The sequence below is a fragment of the Tursiops truncatus genome, chromosome 4 (genome assembly GCF_011762595.2).
Source record: "Tursiops truncatus isolate mTurTru1 chromosome 4, mTurTru1.mat.Y, whole genome shotgun sequence".
Taxonomy (NCBI): Eukaryota; Metazoa; Chordata; class Mammalia; order Artiodactyla; family Delphinidae; genus Tursiops; species Tursiops truncatus.
Window position 1 is genome coordinate 27,704,260 of NC_047037.1, and position 21,630 is coordinate 27,725,889.

General features: G+C 41.2%; 1 protein-coding gene across 3 annotated transcripts; it reads right to left on the bottom strand.

The window, feature by feature from the left end:
* Window positions 1–9: 9 nt before the first annotated feature.
* MRPS22 (mitochondrial ribosomal protein S22) lies at window positions 10–19,296 on the bottom strand. 3 transcript variants are annotated; one of them, XM_019934256.3, is made up of 8 exons: window positions 19,104–19,296; window positions 12,469–12,632; window positions 11,238–11,402; window positions 9,251–9,394; window positions 8,862–8,945; window positions 7,226–7,371; window positions 1,136–1,244; window positions 10–138 (listed from the first exon to the last, which is right to left on the bottom strand). In XM_019934256.3, the coding sequence occupies exons 1-8, from the start codon at window positions 19,273–19,275 to the stop codon at window positions 43–45; spliced, it is 1,080 nt and encodes a 359-aa protein (XP_019789815.1). In that variant the 5' UTR covers window positions 19,276–19,296; the 3' UTR covers window positions 10–42. The 3 variants fall into 3 exon arrangements, with proteins under 3 accessions (XP_019789815.1, XP_073659872.1, XP_033711244.1); XM_073803771.1 differs by lacking the exon at window positions 19,104–19,296 and adding an exon at window positions 18,608–18,638; XM_033855353.2 differs by lacking the exon at window positions 10–138 and having other exon boundaries at window positions 7,211–7,371.
* Window positions 19,297–21,630: the final 2,334 nt, after the last annotated feature.

Genomic DNA, 21,630 nt, shown 5'->3' on the forward strand with positions numbered 1-21,630 from the left:
TAGCCAGTATTTAGTAAAATGAAATTTATTTAAAAAGTATTTTTAGGAAGCTGCAGAATTGCTAATGAATGCATCTTGATAAGCTTGCAGTGTTAATTCTATATATGCTCCCTTCTGTGCTTCTGTTTCTGCAAAGACCTGTTTAAAAAAAAAAAGTTTGAAAATAATAGAGCATATACTATTGATAGTTTTTAGTTTTGAGACATCACTAACATTTCTGTAGCAGCAAAGGAAAGTCTCAGTTTAAAAAGCCTTCCACATTTCCAGTATTTTTCTGATTACCAAACAATAAGCATACTACATGAACAGAAAACAGTATCACATTTAAAGCAACACTAATTCTAAACACCAGAGGTATCCAAATATGGATGCCATCTTTCAGAAAAAAATTAAGAAACCTGACATTGCTGGATCAAAATAAAAACCATTAGGTTCAAGAGAAATCTGGAGGATAAGAGTTAGCAAACTGATTTTTCACTTTAAAGAATGGGTTTTTTTCTACCCCACCGATGATGTCATCATCACTGGTTGTTTTTATCCTTAGTAAGCTTTGTAACTGCTTTGAAGTATGCATGAAGTAATATTGGGATAGAAGCCAGATCCACAAATACATGTCTAACCTGAGCATTAGAATCTAGAGATGAAAATTATACAATGGTCTCCCCTTCCCTTCCTGAAAAAAATCGTCTCTCAACATTTACAGAGACATCTATGTTAGCCCATAGTTTTGAGAGGTATGCAATTCCAAAATGATAGCACAACTAAGGCTTGGTATTATACAAGCACTACCCTCCCAGCTTCTGGACACCTGAACAGGAATGTGACCGAAGTGGAGGACAGGAAGCTGCACTGGGGACGTGTACTACCCAGCAGTCCTCCACCACGCCCTGCTGGTGACCTGACCACTTAGTTGCCAGTACTGCAAAAAACAAGGGGGCTACTGCCCCACTGTGTGAACTTCTTGGACTCCAGCAGCAGCTCTGTTTCTACTGTCCAGGCTAAAGAAATATGGTAGCTCTGATCACTCTGGTTCAAGGCCACAAATCTATTTAGTTACCATTAAATATGACCCACTTAAAAATTCTTTCCAACTCAGTCACCACACAGTAGCTAATGTGAAAAAAAGTCCCTTTACCTTAACTAAATGTAATCCCTCAGCCGCCTGCTTTTTGGCCTCTTGAGCTGACTGGCCATCTGGATGGAGGATGTGATAGAGCTGGACCAAGCTGGTGGCATCATCGACTCTAGAGGGAAAGGGTTTACTGTTAAAAAGGCTTATTGTTTTCTTCTTTTTTAATTTTTGTTTGTACTGTTTTCTTCTTTTGCTTCACAGTCCTATAAATCTGCCAAACTTTAAATTACATTTCAAACTTCCCTTGGGCCAGAAAAAATTTTTTATGGCCTTCAGTTTCATATTTTCAAAGGCACTTTCAGGAATACTGTCTAATTTAGGCTTCATTTCAACTCTGAGATAGGTAGGGCAGGAGTCAATACAGGCAGGGCCCAATTTCTGACAGTGAATATATTCTAAATGTGGCTGTATCCTTTTTGGAAGCAGAACATCATTTCTTGTAGAGACAGCATTCTAATGGTAGATGATTTCCAAGCCAGCCCACATCATCAGCAGATAACATAATCCAACTCAGGGGGGGTGTGACTGTACCTTCATCCTACATAAGCTGGAGGCTGGTGGTCATGGGGATTGCTCAGTGCCACCACTGCAGTGACATCTGCTAACAAATTTTCATTGAGACAGATGCCTCTGTATGAAGCATTTTACGAGTCCAAGGCAAGACTCCCAGGCCTCCTGTATTCCCAGGAACCCATCAGTTAAAAATCAGCATCCTAGGGAAGCAAATGTGCAATTATGCATACCAAACAAAAGGAAAGTCAGGTTCTACCTCAGCAACCTATCTAGTGTCACACAACTATCTATGATGAAGCCATAACAAAAAAGCTCAATTCTTACAGTTTGTACTTACCTTTTGTGAAACCTATAAACAATTTTCAACCTTAAAACTTACCTAGCCTTTCCCAAACTAAATAATCTCTGTGCTCTCACATAGTCAATACCTTCCTACCATTTGCCACCTCAAAGCTGAGAGGGTACATAAAAAAAACCCTTCTAATGGCTTCACAGGCAAATTCTATCAAACATTTAGAGAAGAGCTAACACCTATCCTTCTCAAACTCTTCCAAAATATAGCAGAGGGAGGAACACTCACAAACTCATTCTAAGAGGCCACCATCACCCTGATACCAAAACCAGACAAAGATGTCACAAAGAAAGAAAACTACAGGCCAATATCACTGATGAACATAGATGCAAAAATCCTCAACAAAATACTAGCAAACAGAATCCAACAGCACATTAAACGGATCATACACCATGATCAAGTGGGGTTTATCCCAGGAATGCAAGGATTCTTCAATATAGGCAAGTCAATCAATGTGATACACCATATTAACAAGTTGAAGAATACAAACCATATGATCATCTCAATAGATGCAGAAAAAGCTTTTGACAAAATTTAAACCCATTTATGATAAAAACCTGCAAGAAAGTAGGCATAGAGGGAACTTTCCTCAACATAATAAAGGCCATATATGACAAACCCACAGCCAACATCGTTCTCAGTGGTAAGAAACTGAAACCATTTCTGCTAAGATCAGGAAGAAGACAAGGTTGCCCACTCTCACCACTATTATTCAACATAGGTTGGAAGTTTTAGCCACAGCAATCAGAGAAGAAAAAGAAATAAAAGGAATCCAAATCAGAAAAGTAAAACTGTCACTGTCTGCAGATGACATGATACTATACATAGAGAATTCTAAAGATGCTACCAGAAAACTTCTAGAGCTAATCAAGGAATTTGGTAGAGTAGCAGGATACAAAATGCAGAAATCTCTTGAATTCCTACATGCTAAAGATGAAAAATCTGAAAGAGAAATTAAGGAAACACTCCCATTTACCACTGCAACAGAAAGAATAAAATAGAAACCTACCTAAGGAGACAAAAGACCTGTATGCAGAAAACTGTAAGACACTGATGAAAGAAATTAAAGACACAAACAGATGGAGAGATATACCATGTTCTTGGATTGGAAGAATCAACATTGTGAAAATGACTCTACTACCCAAAGCAATCTACAGATTCAATGCAAACTACCACTGGCATTTTTCACAGAACTAGAACAAAAAGTTTCACAATTTGTATGGAAACACAAAAGACCCCAAATAGCCAAAGCAATCTTGAGAAAGAAAAATGGAGCTGGAGGAGTCAGGCTCCCGGACTTTATACTACAAAGCTACAGTAATCAAGACAGTATGGCACTGGCACAAAAACAGAAATATAAATCAATGGAACAGGATAGAAAGCCCAGAGATAAACCCACGCACATATGGTCACCTTATCTTTGATAAAGGAGGCAAGAATATACAATGGAGAAAAGCCAGCCTCTTCAATAAGTGGTGCTGGGAAAACTGGACAGCTACGTGTAAAAGAATGAAATTAGAACACTCCCTAACACCTATGCAAAAATAAACTCAAAATGGATTAAAGACCTAAATGTAAGTCCAGACACTATAAAACTCTTAGAGGAAAACATAGGCAGAACACTGTGACATAAATAAAAGCAACATCTTTTTTGACCCACCTCCTAGAGAAATGGAAATTAAAACAAAAATGAATGGGACCTAATTAAACGTAAAAGCTTTTGCACAGCAAAGGAGACGATAAACAAGATGAAAAAACAACTCACAGAATGGGAGAAAATATTTGCTAACGAAGCAACTGACAAAGGATTAACCTCCAAAATATACAAGAAGCTCATGCAACTCAATATCAAAAAAACAAACAACCCAATCCAGAAATGGGCAGAAGACCTAAGTAGTCATTTCTCCAAAGAAGAAATAAATATGGCCAAAAAGCACATGAAAAGATGCTCAACATCGCTAATCATTAGAGAAATGCAAATTAAAGCTACAATGAGCTATCACCTCACACCGGTCAGAATGGCCATCATCAAAAAATCTAGAAACAATAAATGCAGGAGAGGGTGTGGAGAAAAGGGAACACTCTTGCACTGTTGGTGGGAAGGTAAACTGATACAGCCACTATGGAGAACAGTATGGAGGTGCCTTAAAAAACTAAAAGTATAACTACCATACAACCCAGCAATCCCACTACTGGGCATATACCCTGAGAAAACCATCATTCAAAAAGAGACATATACCACAATGTTCTTTGCAGCTCTATTTACAATACCCAGGACATGGAAGCAACCTAAGTGTCCGCTGACAGACGAATGGATAAAGAAGATGTGGCACATATATACAATGGAATATTACTCAGCCATAAAAAGAAATTGAGTTATTTGTAGTAAGGTGGATGGACCTAGAGTCAGTCATACAGAGTGAAGTCAGAAAGAGAAAAACAAATACTGTATGCTAACACATATATATGGAATCTAAAAAAAAAAAAAATTGGTTCTGTAGAACCTAGGGGCAGGACAGGAATAAAGACACACACGTGGAGAATGGTCTTGAGGACACGGGGAGGGGGAAGGGTAAGCTGGGACAAAGTGAGAGAGTGGCACTGACATATATACACTACCAAATGTGAAATAGATAGCTAGTGGGAAGCAGCCGCATAGCACGGAGATCAGCTCGGTGCTTTGCGACCACCTTAGAGGGGTGGGATAAGGAGGATGGGAGGGTGATGCCAGAGGAAGGGGATATAGGGATATATGTATCCATATAGCTGATTCACTTTGTTATAGAGCAGAAACTAACACAACATTGTAAAGCAATTATACTCCAATAAAGATGTTAAAAGAAAAATAAAAACCCTTCTAGAGTGGGATAAAGAATTTCTCAAGACATGGTGACCTTTGAGAGATGCTCTGGGCTCATTCCAAGGCCCATCCACCCTAAAGGCCATGTCTTGGTAGAACTGAGAAGCCAGAAGTGAGAAAGTAAAACTTTCCAGAGGAAAAATATTTTTTAAACGTTCAGTATAAATCTGTTGTGTTTGTTGTAATCTAATAGTCCAGTAGACGTGACAACAAAAGATAACAGTAATTCTCTTTAGAGCATAACCATGTGAACCCATCAAGAGCTTAAATGGGTTTCTATATCTTAGTCATGCTTAGGGCTTCTTTACGTTCATGCTACGGTACAATGCCTGTGTCTCACAGAATAATTTAGCTTCACACCCAGCCCATATTTGAAATTAAAAAAAAAATAAATTTACATGCAAAGATTTTAAAGGCATCTCAATTCAAAACCAACAGTGGAACTTCAGTTTGAAATAAATGTGCAGAATCTCAATTCTGGCCTGGGCTCCGTTCACTGAGGACATGCACCCTCTACTGTTTAGCCTGGGATTTGCAGCAAACTGTCCTGTTCAGCATTCCCACAGGAAGTTTTACTTAAGCAGATCAGGAAATTCAGGGAACTCAAAATTCCCTCCCAGTATGCAAATTAACTGCTTCAGAGGTAAAGCGTACGTGTGATGAGTATTATTACTATAATATCGCTTATTAGTACTCCTCAATAAAGAACCTTAATTTTCAAAGAAATACATTTTTTTTTTTTTAATTTATTCCTTTTTGGCTGTGTTGGGTCTCCATTGCTGTGCATGTGCTTTCTCCAGTTGTGGTGAATAGGGTCTACTCTTCACAGCGGTGCGCAGGCTTACTGCGGTGGCTTCTCGTTGCAGAGCTCGGGCTCTAGGCAAGTGGGCGCAGTTGTTGTGGCTCGCAGGCTCTAGAGCGCAGGCTTGTGATGCATGGGCTTAGTTGCTCCTCGGCATGTGGGATCTTCCTGGACCAGGGATAGAACCCGTGTCCCCTGAATTGGCAGGTGGATTCTTAACCACTGCGCCACCAGGGAAGTCCAGAAGTACATTTCTCTGTTGCTCTAATTTCTTATAAAAAATGTTAAATTCGGGCTTCCCTGGTGGCGCAGTGGTTAAGAGTCCACCTGCCGATGCAGAGGACGCGGGTTCGTGCCCCGGTCCGGGAAGATCCCACATGCCGCGGAGCGGCTGGGCCCGTGAGCCGTGGCCCCTGAGCCTGCGCCTCCAGAGCCTGTGCTCCGCAACGGGAGAGGCCACAACAGTGAGAGGCCCGCGTAGCGCAAAAAATAAAAAGAAGTTAAATTCTTTTTATAATAAAATAATTTCAGAATATTTACATTTGAGAAGCTTTATAAGAAAATTCATTCACAGGAGATGTCACTGCTAATGCACCTAAAGGCAAGTCATTTTTGAGCATCCTCATGACCAGCAGCAGCCTCTTGCTTATGTGGGATGAAGGTATATTTCTGCCCTCTGAATTGGATTACACTACATATGCTGGAGAAGAGGGCTAGCCTGGAAATCACTTACCATTAGGAATGATGTTTCTATGAGAAATGACACTGTTTCCACATGGGCTGTAATTCTTAGACAATATGGAACCTTCTAGTTCCAAATGCCTTACCTTTGTGTGAACGATTCAGATTACACGGAGGATAGTCTGAGTCAAAACTCCTTACATTCAAGATGGCAATAATCACTAAGCTCTCTGGTGACTTTCTTACTACAGCCGTGTTGGTTTCTTTTCCTTGTTATTTTGGCCTTTCTCTAACTCAACCAATGGAAAGATACTCGAAAATAATCTCCTCAGTTCATCACAAGTTGTAAAGTATTATTTCAGCTAGAAGGCTGGGTGCACACCAGTTGAATGCTAAAATACAACAGACATTCTTTGTTTCACACAACTTTGAAAAAAACCTGTAACCTTTTTAATGCCTTAAAAATCTTGCAAAAACAAGGAGGATCAAAAGCAAGAGTATTTTCATAAATTAAATGACTTTTACTGAAAAGCACCCATCAGAGCTTACGTCTACTTCTTTACATTTCCTATTTAATCCCCTTTAAGTATATGGAAAGTTCACTGGTATCCAGGAGCACCAGTAAGGCCAGGGATAAGTCAATATCCAGGGTATACAGTACAGATCCAAAGCCATTTACTCTTTCAAAGAATCCAGCCCCGTTTACACAACACAGAAGCAAAGACTGAGAAAACTGGATTATACTGGAAAAACAAACCCATAAACAAACTGAGGTAAGTGAAATCTATCACTGGACAGTACATTGTTATCACTGGAAAAATAACATAGATTAAATACAAGTTTAATGATAATAAGAATTTCTTTACTTACTAAGATCATACTTACAAATCTCTCTGAATCTGGTCAATCAGTAAACCATCAATCTTTTTCTTATTTACAAAATACCAAGCCATTCCACCGAAGTGTCTTGTTGAACGTAAAACGTCATACTTTCCATATTTATCTATATCTTCGTAGGTCTGATGATGAATCTGTCCACACAAAATGCAACTTTTCAGAGATATGAAAATAAATAGAAGTGAGCAGCATTACTGGGTATACATCTACTAGCATGTGAGCTGCCCAAGAAGGTATCAGTAAACGAGGTCTACTTATACCGGCCTCCACTATCACTAACCAGCAGATATGATTTAGACCAGCCTCTACTGTCAAAGTATATAGGGCCTGGAACAAGTCTGCCAAACATTTATAGCCAGATCAATTACTCTTCAGCAGCCACACACTTTTTTTTTTTTTTTTTGCGGTACGCGGGTCTTTCACTGTTGCGGCCTCTTCCCTTGCAGAGCACAGGCTCCAGATGTGCAGGCTCAGCAGCCATGGCCCACGGGCCCAGCCGCTCCACGGCATGCGGGATCCTCCCAGACCAGGGCACAAACCCGTGTCCCCCACATTTGCAGGCGGACTCTCAACAACTGCGCCACCAGGGAAGCCCAGCCACGCACTATTTATTAAGCTCCTATTACATATATATATATATATATATATGGACCACTGGAAATAATGGGCCACCACTCCCTTTTTTCCCTATCCAATCAGCTACCCCACACTAACTTACTAACGAATGTTCCTTCAGTTCTTCTAGAGTGATCTTCCTAAATGAGGACTTTGATGAGGGCATTCTTGTGTTCAAAAGGCTGCTGACTGAAGTCCAGATTCATCAGCCTAGCATCTGAGGTCACCTGTGATATGGCCCCATCTACCTTTCTAGCTTAATCTTGAACCACTCCCCTACATGTACACTGCATGTACAAGCAAACCAGATGACTGGCCATTTCTCAAGTATACTTTGTTTCCTGCCTGTTGTTCATACTTTCCCCTCTACCTGAAACACCTCTCCTCACCCAACTCCACCAGCCATAATGTTCCCTGCCCTTCTAGAACCCTCTTCAAGAACCCTATGACGCCTGAGAGCACGTTGTAACCTTCTCTTAGCACCTAACATCTTAGACCTACAGTGCTAATTATCTGTATACTTAACTAGCACTCTTCCCCACAATCATTTGTGGACTCTGACAGGGCTCCCTATCCTAGTTCATGCCATAACCTACACCTCCACAACAATACCTTATACATGGAAGGTACTATATGATTATTTATTAAACTGAACTGTAAGATACATACACTGCATTCTGGCAAATTTCCGTGAACAACTGTTTTCTTGTGTGATTAACTGAAAAAAGAATAGTCTTTGCCGTCAAGTTTGGGTCTTACCTCTACCACTGACTAGCTGTGCAACTTTCAACAAGTTACTTAACTCTCTTAAATTCTCTCATCCTTCAGTCAAGGGTTGTGAGAATGAAAATACCTATCTGGTGTACATCAGGCACTTGATAGGTGTTCAGGCATTTCCCTTCTTTTCCCCTGTATCAAAGCTTATAACCTAACTCATTGTGCTGGATTAAAAAATCATACTCGTAATCACACTTAAGCCCATACTTTAGAAACTGTAGAATATACTCACTTTGATATATTCAGCAGAATCTGGCTCAAACTGGGCAACGCAGAGATTGAGGACATCAGCATGCCGGTCCTGGCTGTACATGGTCTAAACCAACACACAGAATTAGATGAGAAGAACATGAGAGTGCAACACCTGTCCTGACGCCATGCCGGACCTGCCCATCCACACACAGGCCACATCTGTGCCCAGCAAGAGGGATGCAGAAACAACACAGGCTTCGTAACTGTCACACCTGGATTCAAATCCTACCTAAGCCAATTACAAGATAAATAACCCTCCTTATCATTAGAAATGTCTGTTTATCAAAGCAAAAGGCCCAGCAGCACCAGAGCCAACTGTTCAACGAAGAAACCATCAGCGCTACCTCTATGAAACCAAAATCACCTTACCTGAAGATTTTCTTCCTTAAAAATTACTGGTGTTAAAACTCTACGACCTTCTTTTGGGAAATAAACTTGAATCATCCGGTCCCTTTCTTCCCAAGTGGCTTTGCGTAGTGTGCCACTTGGTTCTCTGACGACAATAAAACGCTCCTGAAATAGAAAACGTAGTCAAGGATGAGGCCGTGAGGACTTAATTTTTAGTTCCAGTGTCCCACTAAGCACGATTATAAGAATAACCTGCAATCAACAATATAAAATGCAACCGGGAAACATAAGATGCAATCATCTGTATGATTTCAACGATAACTGTAAGCCTCAAAGACCTGGCGAGATTTGATACTCCCTTCACTAATCACTGCCGTGCCTCTGACAAGCAGAAACCTAAATCAAAGTATGTACTAAATGTGATCTATAGCCTTCAAGTGGGTTCAATACATAAAACGGTTCAACTAAAAAAAGGTGACCTGAGATTCATCTAAATCCATTTCAAAAGAAAGAAGTGCTATAAAACCTTTCTGAATTATTTCATTTCCCCATCCTAAAGTCTCACACAGACAGACTTTACTACTTTATGATTTATGTTTAAAGTCCCAGGGATTGAAGGAACAAACCCAAAGGTGGGGAGTCTTAATCCCACACCTCTGCGATGCCTCATACTGGAGACAAAAGTGTCAGACTGGCTGGTCCGCCTGCCAAATCCCAGGCCACAGGACTGCTTCCTCCACTGAATTCCACCCACTGTGTGTACCACCCAACTGGCAATTTATCACGTGCAGGATTCTTAACACCTCTCAGATATTGTTAATATTGTTACAGAACTGGAAGAGGTCAGGAACTGTGGATTACAATTCTTTGCAACACCCAGAGTGACTTACACAGAGCCTTGCACATAGCAGATAAATGAGACCCATCTGATTAATGTTTAAATTAACCAGATGGTACTGACACTCAACTCTTCAGAAATGTTAAGAGTCTCTGAATGTGTTCTGAGGATAATATAATTAAAACTTTCATCAAGCACTGCAAATAGAAAAAAAATAGCAGATGGCAAAGTACCACAGTTGTTCCTCAAAAGGATTTTGGTAATTTGAATTCCAAGTTCCTTTCTCCCTCTCAGGTTATAGAATGCTCCCACAACCAGCCTGCACAGCACTGCAAACATATATAAAAGCAAAAACTCTATAATTAAAAATGAAAATTCTGATCCCTGTTCATTATGTCAGATATACAGGTGATTGATGTACAGACATGGACATTGCTCAAATCATGTCTTCCAACCAAAATCACATATGATAGAAAGATTAGTACAGGGTGGCCCTTTTCCCAGCCCTATCACTATGCAATATTCTACTGCATTTTGTGGGCTGAACTGTAAATTACTCTTTTACTCTTTACTTGAAAAGGCTCAAACAACAACTAATATATTTTGTAAGTGCCAGAGTGTTCTTTTGGAACTGGCAATCAGAGGAAGAGGAGCTAGACAATAAAAACTACAACAGATGAAGTGGTGCCTGAAAATTATCTGGGGAAACCTGCCATTTTTACTGCAAATTCTGAACAGTGAAAATCCTTCAGGAAGTCTGAGTTTTTTTGGCATCAGCAAGAATTTCCATCTTAAAAAGCTTCAGCTACGGAAATCAGTCTAACTTGAGCAGAATCTCCCTTCTCCTATATTGCCTTGAAGATACTTTCCTATTTGTGGTTTGAGGGTAGGTTTCTGTCTTGTTCTGTCTCAGCACACCTGTCTCTTTTTCTGCAGTCAATCTGGAAATACTGTGTCCATAATCTGTAAGGAAATGGTGACATGATGATGTGGTACTGGTTTGCATTTTTCTTCTTTATGCTGTATCTGCCAGGTCTCACTCAGTCGCAGAAATTCTGGTTTGGAAGATTCAGAGACAGCTGGGTCACACGATGTTGACCCTCGTCCCTCAGGCCCATCTCTACACAGTATTTCAAATAAAAATCATTTTGCAATTAGACATACACTTACCCGGTGTGGTATGCTATATGATATATCAGTAAACACATATTTGGCTGTTTCTGTTCCTTCCAAAATCTTATCTTCAGCTAACACGTCATTTATTGGCGCTCGCTCTTCCAGAACTGGTGGCATTTTTAATCGGACTTTAGCCGCCTCGACTGCCTGTCTTGTAGCCTAATGAAATAAAATATTTCTTGGGAAAGCCGCAAGGTTACAGACCAAAAGGATCACCTGACAAAAGCAGACACTAATGAAAAATGCTAAAGACTTCAAAGAGAAGAGGCTGTAGCCATGAATAAGTGGGCTCCTGGGCCCTGGTCTTTGCCTCTGTGGTGTGGCTGAGAGCACTAGCTACAGGCTTAACCACTCTCAAAACAGCAAAGGGATGCTCTAAGACAGAGCCAGGCCACAAAAGCTGCCTGAAATAGGACAAAGGATTTCACTTATTGGGTGCTTACTATGTGTTTAAATATTTTGTATTAAATTTGGCTCATTTAATGCCCACAACTACCTTATGAGCTAAGTGCTACTGTTATGTCATTTTATGAGACAGAAAATAGAGGCACACAAATGTTAAGTAAATTGCTAAGAAGCTGCAGCACTAGGATTTGAACCCAGGCAACTTAACTCCAGAGCCCCTGCCCTTAACCACTGAGCACACTGCTCCATGCCATACTGTTAACGGTGGTTACCTCTGAGAGGTGAAAGGGGCCCTTCGTGTGATATGCTATTGGGTATTTGAATTTTTTGCTATAACTCTTAATTATTTTTGAATTAGAAAGAAGAGCTATTGCTCTTCACATATTCATACATCAAAGCATTTTCCACAAAGCACTCAATACTCACGACTCCAGGAGGACCCTTGCCTGGAGCTGGACGCTGTCCAGAAGGATCTCATAATCTCACCAAAGCCTCAGCCTCAAAGTACTCACAACAAATGCTCCTCTAGGAAGGAAGCTGGAACAGGCAGCACAAAGGGAGGCTGATCAAGCTGGTTCTGGAGCAGAGGCAGCTCTGCCGGACAGCCAGGCCTGGACCACACGCCCAGTCTGCCTAATTTTGGCCATACCCCCTGCTCCTCTCTGCCTGCCTGCTCACATTTCTTTTCTCACTTCTGTGCCTGCAACTCCCCCTCACTAGCACCTGTGGAAGAGCAGCTACCAGCGTCTGAAGGGGTCCTGGAAATCTTGTTTAATCCTTTAAAGGAAGGTATTATACCAATATTCTTACATTCACATACCTCTTCCAACTGTGCCTGGGTCATTAGCTTATACGTTGGTGGCTTCGCTTCTTGTATAGCTGGCTTAAAAATCTTCTTCAGATCTAAGCCTGTCATCTTGATGAGTATGCTTTGGACTTCCTCATCCATAAAGGTAGGTTTCTTGATCTTTGAGCTACCAGATTCTGTTAAAATGAATTTTTAGTAAATAAGATGTCAAAAATGACAAACCAATAAGACCTCTAAATGGAAAAGTCAACAATAAAAATTATTAACACAAGGTCTACCTCAGTATGCATAATACTAATACCTCCAAGATTCCTTCATTCGTTCATTTAAAATTACTGAGCATTCACTATGATAAAGATACAGTTTCTGTCAAAAAGGCACTGAAAGTCTAGTGAAGAAAGCAACATGAAAAAAGTAGCTAATGCAACATTAACAACAATCATGGTTACTACCATCTACAGAGTTGTCTCCTATATGCCACTCATTACATACATTTTCAGGAATGCTTACAACAACCCACAAAATACTGATATCCCAGTTTTGTAGATGAGGATATCGGATATTGGAATCTTCCTAAAGACAACTAGCTATTAAATGATAGAGCCAGGATTTAAACTGCAGTTTATCTGATGCCAGAGCCTAGATCAATTCCACTCTTCCATTACATTCCTTAGAGCAAGTGCTACATACAAGGAAGGTACAGGGGGTTGTGTGATTACAGAGGCAGAAACTAAACATAGCCTGGGAGCAGAGAAGGGCATGGTAGGGTCAAAGAAGGCTTCCCAGGTGCCTGAATAGAGCAGAGAAAAAGGGAAGGAAATTCTAGGCTGAGGGGATCCAGCTAGGAAAAAGAGGCCCGGGTCACTGGACATGACACTGAAGAGGTCATGTGGCATCATGGAAGAAAGCTGGACGGAAGAGGAGGAGACTCAGATCTCAGCTCTGCCTTATGCAGCTTGCCTATCCCTTTGCCCAACCTCCATTTCCATTAAAAAAAAAAAGCCATTCCTTCCCAACCACCTCTTCCTCTGCTAGTCCTATAAATGCTGGCGTCCTGGTGTCCCTCAGGATTCTGAACTACACTCTTCTTTCCTCCCTTCTCACAGTCTTGATGGATGATCTCCTAACCTCCTATAATTACTTCTATATGCTGGAGACTCTACAATCTGAATCTCCAGCCAAGATCATCTTCCATCCAACCACCCAATGGATATCTCACATGCAGTTCAATGCTGCCAAAGCAGAACCCATAATTTCTCTCCTGTCACAAACCTGCTTTTCCTATTATCCTTAGCACCATCCAACAGGTCACGTGGGCCAGAAGCCTACAGTCATTCTTGATTTCTCCTTTACCCTCCACATCTAGCCAACAGCAGGAGTAATGTTAGCAGCTGACACTTGTTAGATATTTACTATGTGCCGGTACTAACTACTTTACATACTTGGCACGTTTAATCCTCCTAACAACCCCACAAATACTACGATTATCCCCATTTTACAAAAAAGGATACTGACACAAAACATACTGCCTGTTACACCTCATAAATCGGTCTTTAAGCCTCCATTTCCCACTGCCACTACTCTAGTCAAGGCCATCCTATCTCTTGCCTTAGCCTCCTAACCTATCCCCCTGCCTCCATTCTGACCGTTCTCCACAGAACAATCACAGTCATCTCTTAAAAATGTAATTCAAACAACAGAAAAGATTAACAAAGAGTTCGTTCATTGAAAAGCTAAGCAAAATTGACAAACCTTTAGCTAGACCAAGGAAAAAAGAGGATCCAAACCAACAAAATTGTAACTGAAAAACACATTACAACTGATACTACAGAATTTCAAAGGATCATAAGAGGCACGAACAACTATATGCCAACAAACTGGACAACCTAGAAGAAATGGAAAAATTCTTAGAAATATACAATCTACCGAGACAAAATTGGGAAGAAATAGAAAATCAAAACAGACCAGTTACTAGTAAGAAGACTGAATCAGTAATAAAAAATTCTCCCAATGAAGAAAGGCCCAGGACCAGATGGCTTCACAGATGAATTTTACCAAACATTTAAAGAATTAATGCCCATCCTTCTCAAACTCTTCCAAAAAATCGAAGAGGAGGGAACACTCCCAAACTCATTTTATGAGGCCAGCATTAACCTGATACCAAAGCCAATAAAGGATACTAACAGAAAACTACAGGCCAGGACTTCCCTGGTGGTGCAGTGGTTAAGAATCCGCCTGCCAATGCAGGGGATATGGGTTTGAGCCCTGGTCCAGGAAGATCCCACAAGTCGCGAAGCAACTAAGCCCATGCACCAGGACTACTGAGCCTGTGCTCTAGGGGCTGCGCGTTGCGACTACCGAGCCCACATGCTGCAACTACTGAAGCCCGTGAGCCTAGAGCTCAGGCTCCGCAACAAGAGAAGCCACCACAATGAGAAGCCCGCGCACCACAACGAAAAGCAGCCCCCGCTCGCTGCAACTAGAGAAAGCCCGCGCACAGCAACAAAGACCCAACAATAAATAAATAAATAAATAAAAACTACAGGTCAAACATTCTCAATAAAATACTAGCAAATTGATTCAGCATAACATTAAAAAGATCATTCACCATGATCAAATGGGATTTATTTCTTGGGCTGCGAAGACGATTCAACATACTCAGGTCAATCAATCAATATTCATAGAATGAAAGGAAAAAAACATGATTACTTTGACAGATGCAGAAAAAGCATTTGACAAAATTCACGATTAAAAACTTCTAACAAATTAAGTACAAAAGGATCACACCTCAACATAATAAAGGCCATATATGACAAACCCACAGCTAACAATCTACTCAATGGTGAAAGGCTGAAAGCCTCTCCTCCAAGGTCAGGAACAAGACAGGGCTGTCCAATCTCATCACTCCTATTCAACACAGTACTGGAAGTTCTAGCCAGAGTACTCAGGCAAGAAAAAGAAATAAAATGCAACAGAATTGAAAAGGAAACTGTCTCTATTTGCAGATGACATGATTTTATCTATAAAAATATCCTAAAGACTCCACCAATAAACCATTAGATCTAATCAACAAATTCAGTAAAGTTGCAGGACACAAAATTAATATACCAAAACCAATACCATTTCTGTACACTAACAACAAATTATCTGAAAAAGAAAGCATCAAAAACTATACAATATTTATGGCTTCCCTGGTGGCGCAGTGGTTGAGAGTCAGCCTGCCGATGCAGTGGGACACGGGTTCGTGCCCTGGTCCAGGAAGATCCCACATGCCGCGGAGCGGCTGGGCCCGTGAGCCATGGCCGCTGAGCCTGCGTGTCCGGAGCCTGTGCTCCGCAACGGGAGAGGCCACAACAGTGAGAGGCCCGCGTACCGCCAAAAAAAAAAAAAAAAAAAAAAAAACCCACAATATTTAGTAATAAATTTAACCAAGGAGGTGAAAGATTGCTATACTGAAAACCACAAAACACTGCTGAAAAGAAATCAAAGACGACACAAATAAATGGAAAGGTATCCTGTGTTCATGGATTAGAAGAATTAATATTGTTAAAATGTCCATACTACCCAGCATCATCTATAGATTCAATGCAACCCCTATCGAGGGTCCAATGGCATTTTTTTACAGAGGCAGAAGAAACAAACCTAAAATTTGTATGGAACCACAAAAGACCCTGAATGGCCAAAGTAATCCTAAGAAAGAACAACAAAGCAGGAGGCATCACACTTCCTGATTTCAAGCTATATAATCAAAACAGTATGGTACTGGCATAAAAACAGACACAGAGACCAAGGGAACAGAATTGAGAGTGCATAAATAAACTCATGCATATAGAGCCAACTAATATTTGACAAAGAAACCAAGAATACTCAAAGGAGAAAAGACAGTCTCTTCAATAAACGGTGCTGGGAAAACTGGATATTCACATGTAAAAGAATGAAACTAGACCCCTAGCTTACACCATTCACAAAAATTAACTCGAAGTGAATTAAAGACTTAAATGTAAGACCAGAAACCATAAAACTCCCAGAAGAAAACACAGGAAAACAGTTCCTTGACATTCGTCTTGGCAATGATTTTTTGTATATGACACCTAAAGCACAAGCAACAAGATTAAAAATAAACAAGCGGGACTACATCAAACTGAAAAGCTGCTGCACAGCAAAAGAAACAACCAACAAATGGAAAGAACCTACGAAACGCAAAAAAAATTGCAAACCATATATCTGATGAGGAATTAATATCCAAAATATATAAAGAATTCATACAACTCAATAACAAAAAAACAAATAATCCAGCTAAAAAATGGGCAAAGGGGCTGAACAGACATTTCTCCAAAGAAGATGTATGAAAGGTACATGTAAAGTACTCAACATCACTAGTCATTAAAGAAATGCAAATTAAAACCACAATGAGATATCATCTCATACCTGTTAGAATGGCTATCATCAAAAAGACAAGAGATAACAAATGCTGGTGTGGATGTGCAGAAAAAAGGAACCCCTCTGCACTGTTGGTGAGAATGTAAACTGGTACAGCCACTATGGAAACAGTATGGAGGTTCCTAAAAAAAAAAAAAACTACCATATGACCCAGCAATTCCACTTCTGGGAATATATCTGAAGGAAATGAAAACACTATGTTGAAGAGATACCTGCAACCCCATGTTAATAGCAGTATTATTTACAATAGCCAAGACATAGAAACAACCTAAGTACCGACTGATAAATGATACATATTTACATACATATTTACATACATACGTATATGTTTATGTGTACACAAGAGTGAGATGTTATATACCTCACATCTTTATATACACATAAACACATATACATACACACGTGTATGTAAAATATATATATGTAAAATATAGTGAATAACATACAATTTTGTTACAGATACTTCTGAATTTTTCCAGAAAGGTAGTTTAAAAACATGTAAAAGGTGGTTCTGTTAGAGTAGGCACTCCTGATAGCATCCTGTCTTTACAGTTACTAAGAAAGAATATTATTAGTGAGAAGAAAAGCATCCCAAAGATCACGCCCTCGTAGAAAATCATGGCTGTCAGAGAAGTTTAAAATTTAATATGTAAAATAATACACACACACAGAATATTTTTCAGCCACAAAAAATGAGGAAATCCTGCCATTTGTGACAACATGGATGGACCCTGAGGGCATTACACTAAGATAAGTCAGGCAGAGAAAGACAAATACCATATGACCTTTGTGAAGTGCAAGGTGCTGGGGGGGCGGGGCGGTCAAAAGGTATAAACTTTCAGTTATAAGATAAATAAATTCTAGGAATGCTGTATGGTATACATGAAAGTTGTTGAGAGTAAATCCTAAAAATTCTCATCATGAGAAAAAAAACCTTTTTCTTCCTGTTTTTGGATCTCTATGAGAAGATGGATGAGAAGATGGACGTTAACTTACTGGGGTAACGATTTCACGATATATGTAAATCAAATTATGTTGTACACCTTGAAGTTATACACTGCTGTATATCAAATATATCTCAATAAAACTGGAAAAGAACTTTTATCTTAACAGTGTAATCAAGGTCACTCCCATACTTAAAACTCACCAATGGCTTTCAACACCATTTAGAAAAAAAGTTAAGGTGATCTGCTTACTGCACCGTGTCCCCACTAGACTCTGTGTTCTCCCAAGGCCACAATCCTGTTTTGTACTGGTCTCTGGCACCCAGGGTCTCTTACAGTGCCTGGCACACAGTCGTGCTCAGCACTACTCTCCCCTCAGACAGTCCCTCCCACTCCGCCAGCTTCGGTTAACATTTTTACTCCAGTACTTCTCAATGTCTATGTAACTGCATACCCAACACCTCCACTTGAATCTCAAAGGCACCTCAAATTTAATGCGTCCAAAACAGACGTTTAACTTTGCTTCCCTTCCCATCTCCTTACCTCATCTACTCCTGCCTTTTCTCCCCGATTTCTCCTCCTCTCATTCCCATCTAAAAAACTGCCCTATAATTAATCTTCTCTGTCTTGGTGTAAATGGGACTACTCTCCACTCAACTGCTCAAGCCAGAAACTTGAGAAGTAACATTGATTTCTCCTTTGATATCCAGATTCAAAGTCATAACCAGCCTCATCAATCCTACCTCCAAAGTGGGTTCCCAAACTACCTGTGTTCGGTCTCATTTCTGGACTTTTGTTTATGCTGTTTCCTCCGCGTGGAATGCTTCTTGTTTTCTCCCTGGCACGATTAACCAGGTCTCAGCTTTGGCCATATTTTCCAGGAATCCTTCCTTGCCTTTTCAACCTAGTCTGAGTGCCACTCTTCTCTGCGACCCCTATCACAGTCCGGGTCACAATGTACTGCCATTCCCCACTGGGCCGCCAGTTAGCTCAGGGCAAAACCCATGTCAGTCCTAGTCCACCGTATCCCCTAAACGTAGCTCTGTGCTTTACAAAGAGCGGAGTCCAGGCACTGACGCTTAAGTGAAGGAATTAATGAACAAACGCGGTAGACTACAGACCCCGCGGGTACAGGAGAGAGACGACTGGGTCTAAGGTCGCGCTGCAGGAAGAGCCGGGGCCCCCGTGTGGGTCTCGCCAGCCTGAAGCAGGCTCTAGATCTCCCAGGAGAACGCCCAAGCGGACGCCTCGCAGGTCACTTACCTGCCTCGGAGCCGAGCCCACGGCATGGCGTTCCCGCCCCGCAGACCCCGGGCAGAGGCTGGAACAGGGAACCGGGCCGGGGCCGAGTGCGGGCCCGGAAACAGACCCGCCAGGTGACCCGAGAACCTGCCTGCGGGGTGAACAGGGACACAAACGCTCTCAGGATCGCCATACTTATCCGGGCCACTTACGCCGGAAGCGTCTGAGAGCGATCCCGGGTCTCGCGCGGTTCTTAGGGCATTCTGGGAAATGTAGTGTGGAAGAGGGAGGAGGGAGGAGGCTGCAGGAAGCTACGCAATTTCTATCTATAAAACAATAAATTTCTGCTTATGAAGCAATAGATTGTTTCTTGTAAACCGCTTGTTCACAAGTAGAAGGTGTTTATGTGCTCTTTTTCCTAGACCTTTCCTTCGTTTCCATGGCTCTCAATAACAAATTTCCTGCCCAAACCTTTTCTCCCAGCCCCAGGTTTAAATCCAACTGCCCATTCGACTTCTCCGTTCAAACTTCTCACGGGGCCCCACCCCACCAACCCCGCCAAATAACACCTGATTCCAGGCTCTGATTGCCACCACCATTCCCCATCAACTCACGCACCGTTTGCTGTCTTGGAATCTTAAGTCTCTTCTGTAGTAGCTCTTTTCTCAATTTGTGCCCAATTATTTTGCTCATTTATCTGCTTGCTTATTTTTCTCATGCCATGAAGACAATGACTTTATACACTGTATTATAATATCACCTAGCCTGGTACATATGTACACAGGAAACATTTGTTGAATAAATGACTAACTGAACAATGAAAGGATCCCGTTAAGTTCTTCCCAGCTGTCCAGGATGTGCAGGTTTTGCCCTCCACCAGACTATAGGCTGGTGCCTGTACTAACTTGTCCCAACACCTGGCTAAAGAAGGGTGTTAAGTAAACGATTGTTTGAATTAGCTAGACAGATAGACTCATCTTCTAACCTCACCTCACCCACTGCCCAGTAAGAGCTCTGTTTATGAACTCATTCCCTATTCAGGCAGGGAAGGAGAGACCCCTAGGCTTGGTGATGCATTCAGGCATGACTGCTGCCCAGTGTGTCCCAACACTTCCTCTCACACCTATTGGATAAAAGGTGTCAGGGAGTAGTAGTGGGATGCATGCAAGTGTCTCCCAGCTATGTCCTTTCTCTGAGAATATACCAACTACTTTCCCAGAGGATAGGCCTCTGTGATTGTTCATTTAACATCCCCCCGGATAAAACTAACTGATTGGACAATGAGTGGACACCTAACGCAGGAGAAGTGAATCCATTGGCTGCTGTATTAGTTCCCTGTAGCTTCTGTAGCAAATCATAACAAATTTGGTTACTTTAAACAATAGAAATGTATTCTCCCCCAGTTCTGGTTGCCAGTAATCTAAAATCAGTAGTACTGGACTCAGGTCAAAGTATTAGCAGAGCTGTGCTCCCTTCAGAGGCTGTAGGGGAGAATCTGTCTCTTCCAGATTCTTGTGACTGCAAACATTCCTTGGTTTATGGCTGCATCACTCCAATCTCTGCTTCATATCACCTTCTCTTCTGTCTGTGCCCAATCTCTCTTTGCCTCACTCTGTAAGGTTATACATACGATTGCCTTTAGGGCCCACCCAGATAAACCAGGGTAATTTCTCCATCTTCAAATCCTTAACACTTCTACAAAGACCCTGTTTCCATATAACATTCACAGGTTCCAGGGATTAGGAAATAAATATCTTTTCAGGAGGGTGGACATTTTTCAGCTGACCCCAGCTGTCCAGGTACCAAGCAGATTTTATCTCAATATTTCAAACTAAGAAACACAGAAACTATAGTTGATGGTAGAAGCTTGAAGTGAGTAACTATTTAGAGTTAGGTTTGGAACAGCCTTTTTCAGCAATATGCTCACTAATGAGTGAGCAAAGAAAGCCAGTCTACAGAGAAAGGCAGGAAAATGGAGCAGAAGCAGAAATGGCAGAGTAGGAGGTCTGAGAAAGAGAGAGACGGAGGGAGGTGCTATCTTGGCCAGAGATGCTCCCACTTTCCTTCTGTTAACCTCCTTTTCTTGGGCTACACTAAATTTTACTAATGGGATGACCAAGTTTCCTGGTCCCAGCTTTAATCCTCGGCAGATGCCCACATCTTTCAGAGCCTCAGTCTCTCACCTGAAAAATGGGTATGATGATAGTACTTATCTTGCAGACTCTGAGGATAAAGTACTTTCAGGATCTAATGCCTGGTGTTTCCAAAGAGGGTACAAGAAGGTCATGTGGTAGCCAAGTCAGTGGCTTTCTGAAGATCTTCAGAGGGAGAGCTTTACAGAGGTATATGCTTATCAGTTAAGATTCTCTGGTTACAAGCAACTAAAATCTTTCCTGTAAAACAGAGATGGAAGTGATGGGAAGGATGCTTAATATCTCACAGAGTTAAAGGGGAAGCTGAACAGCCAAGCCTCAAGAAGGACTTGAAGGATGCAAGCTCCAGGCAAGAACTGAAGAGAAATCTCTCCAGGAGGCTGCTGTCAGAATGA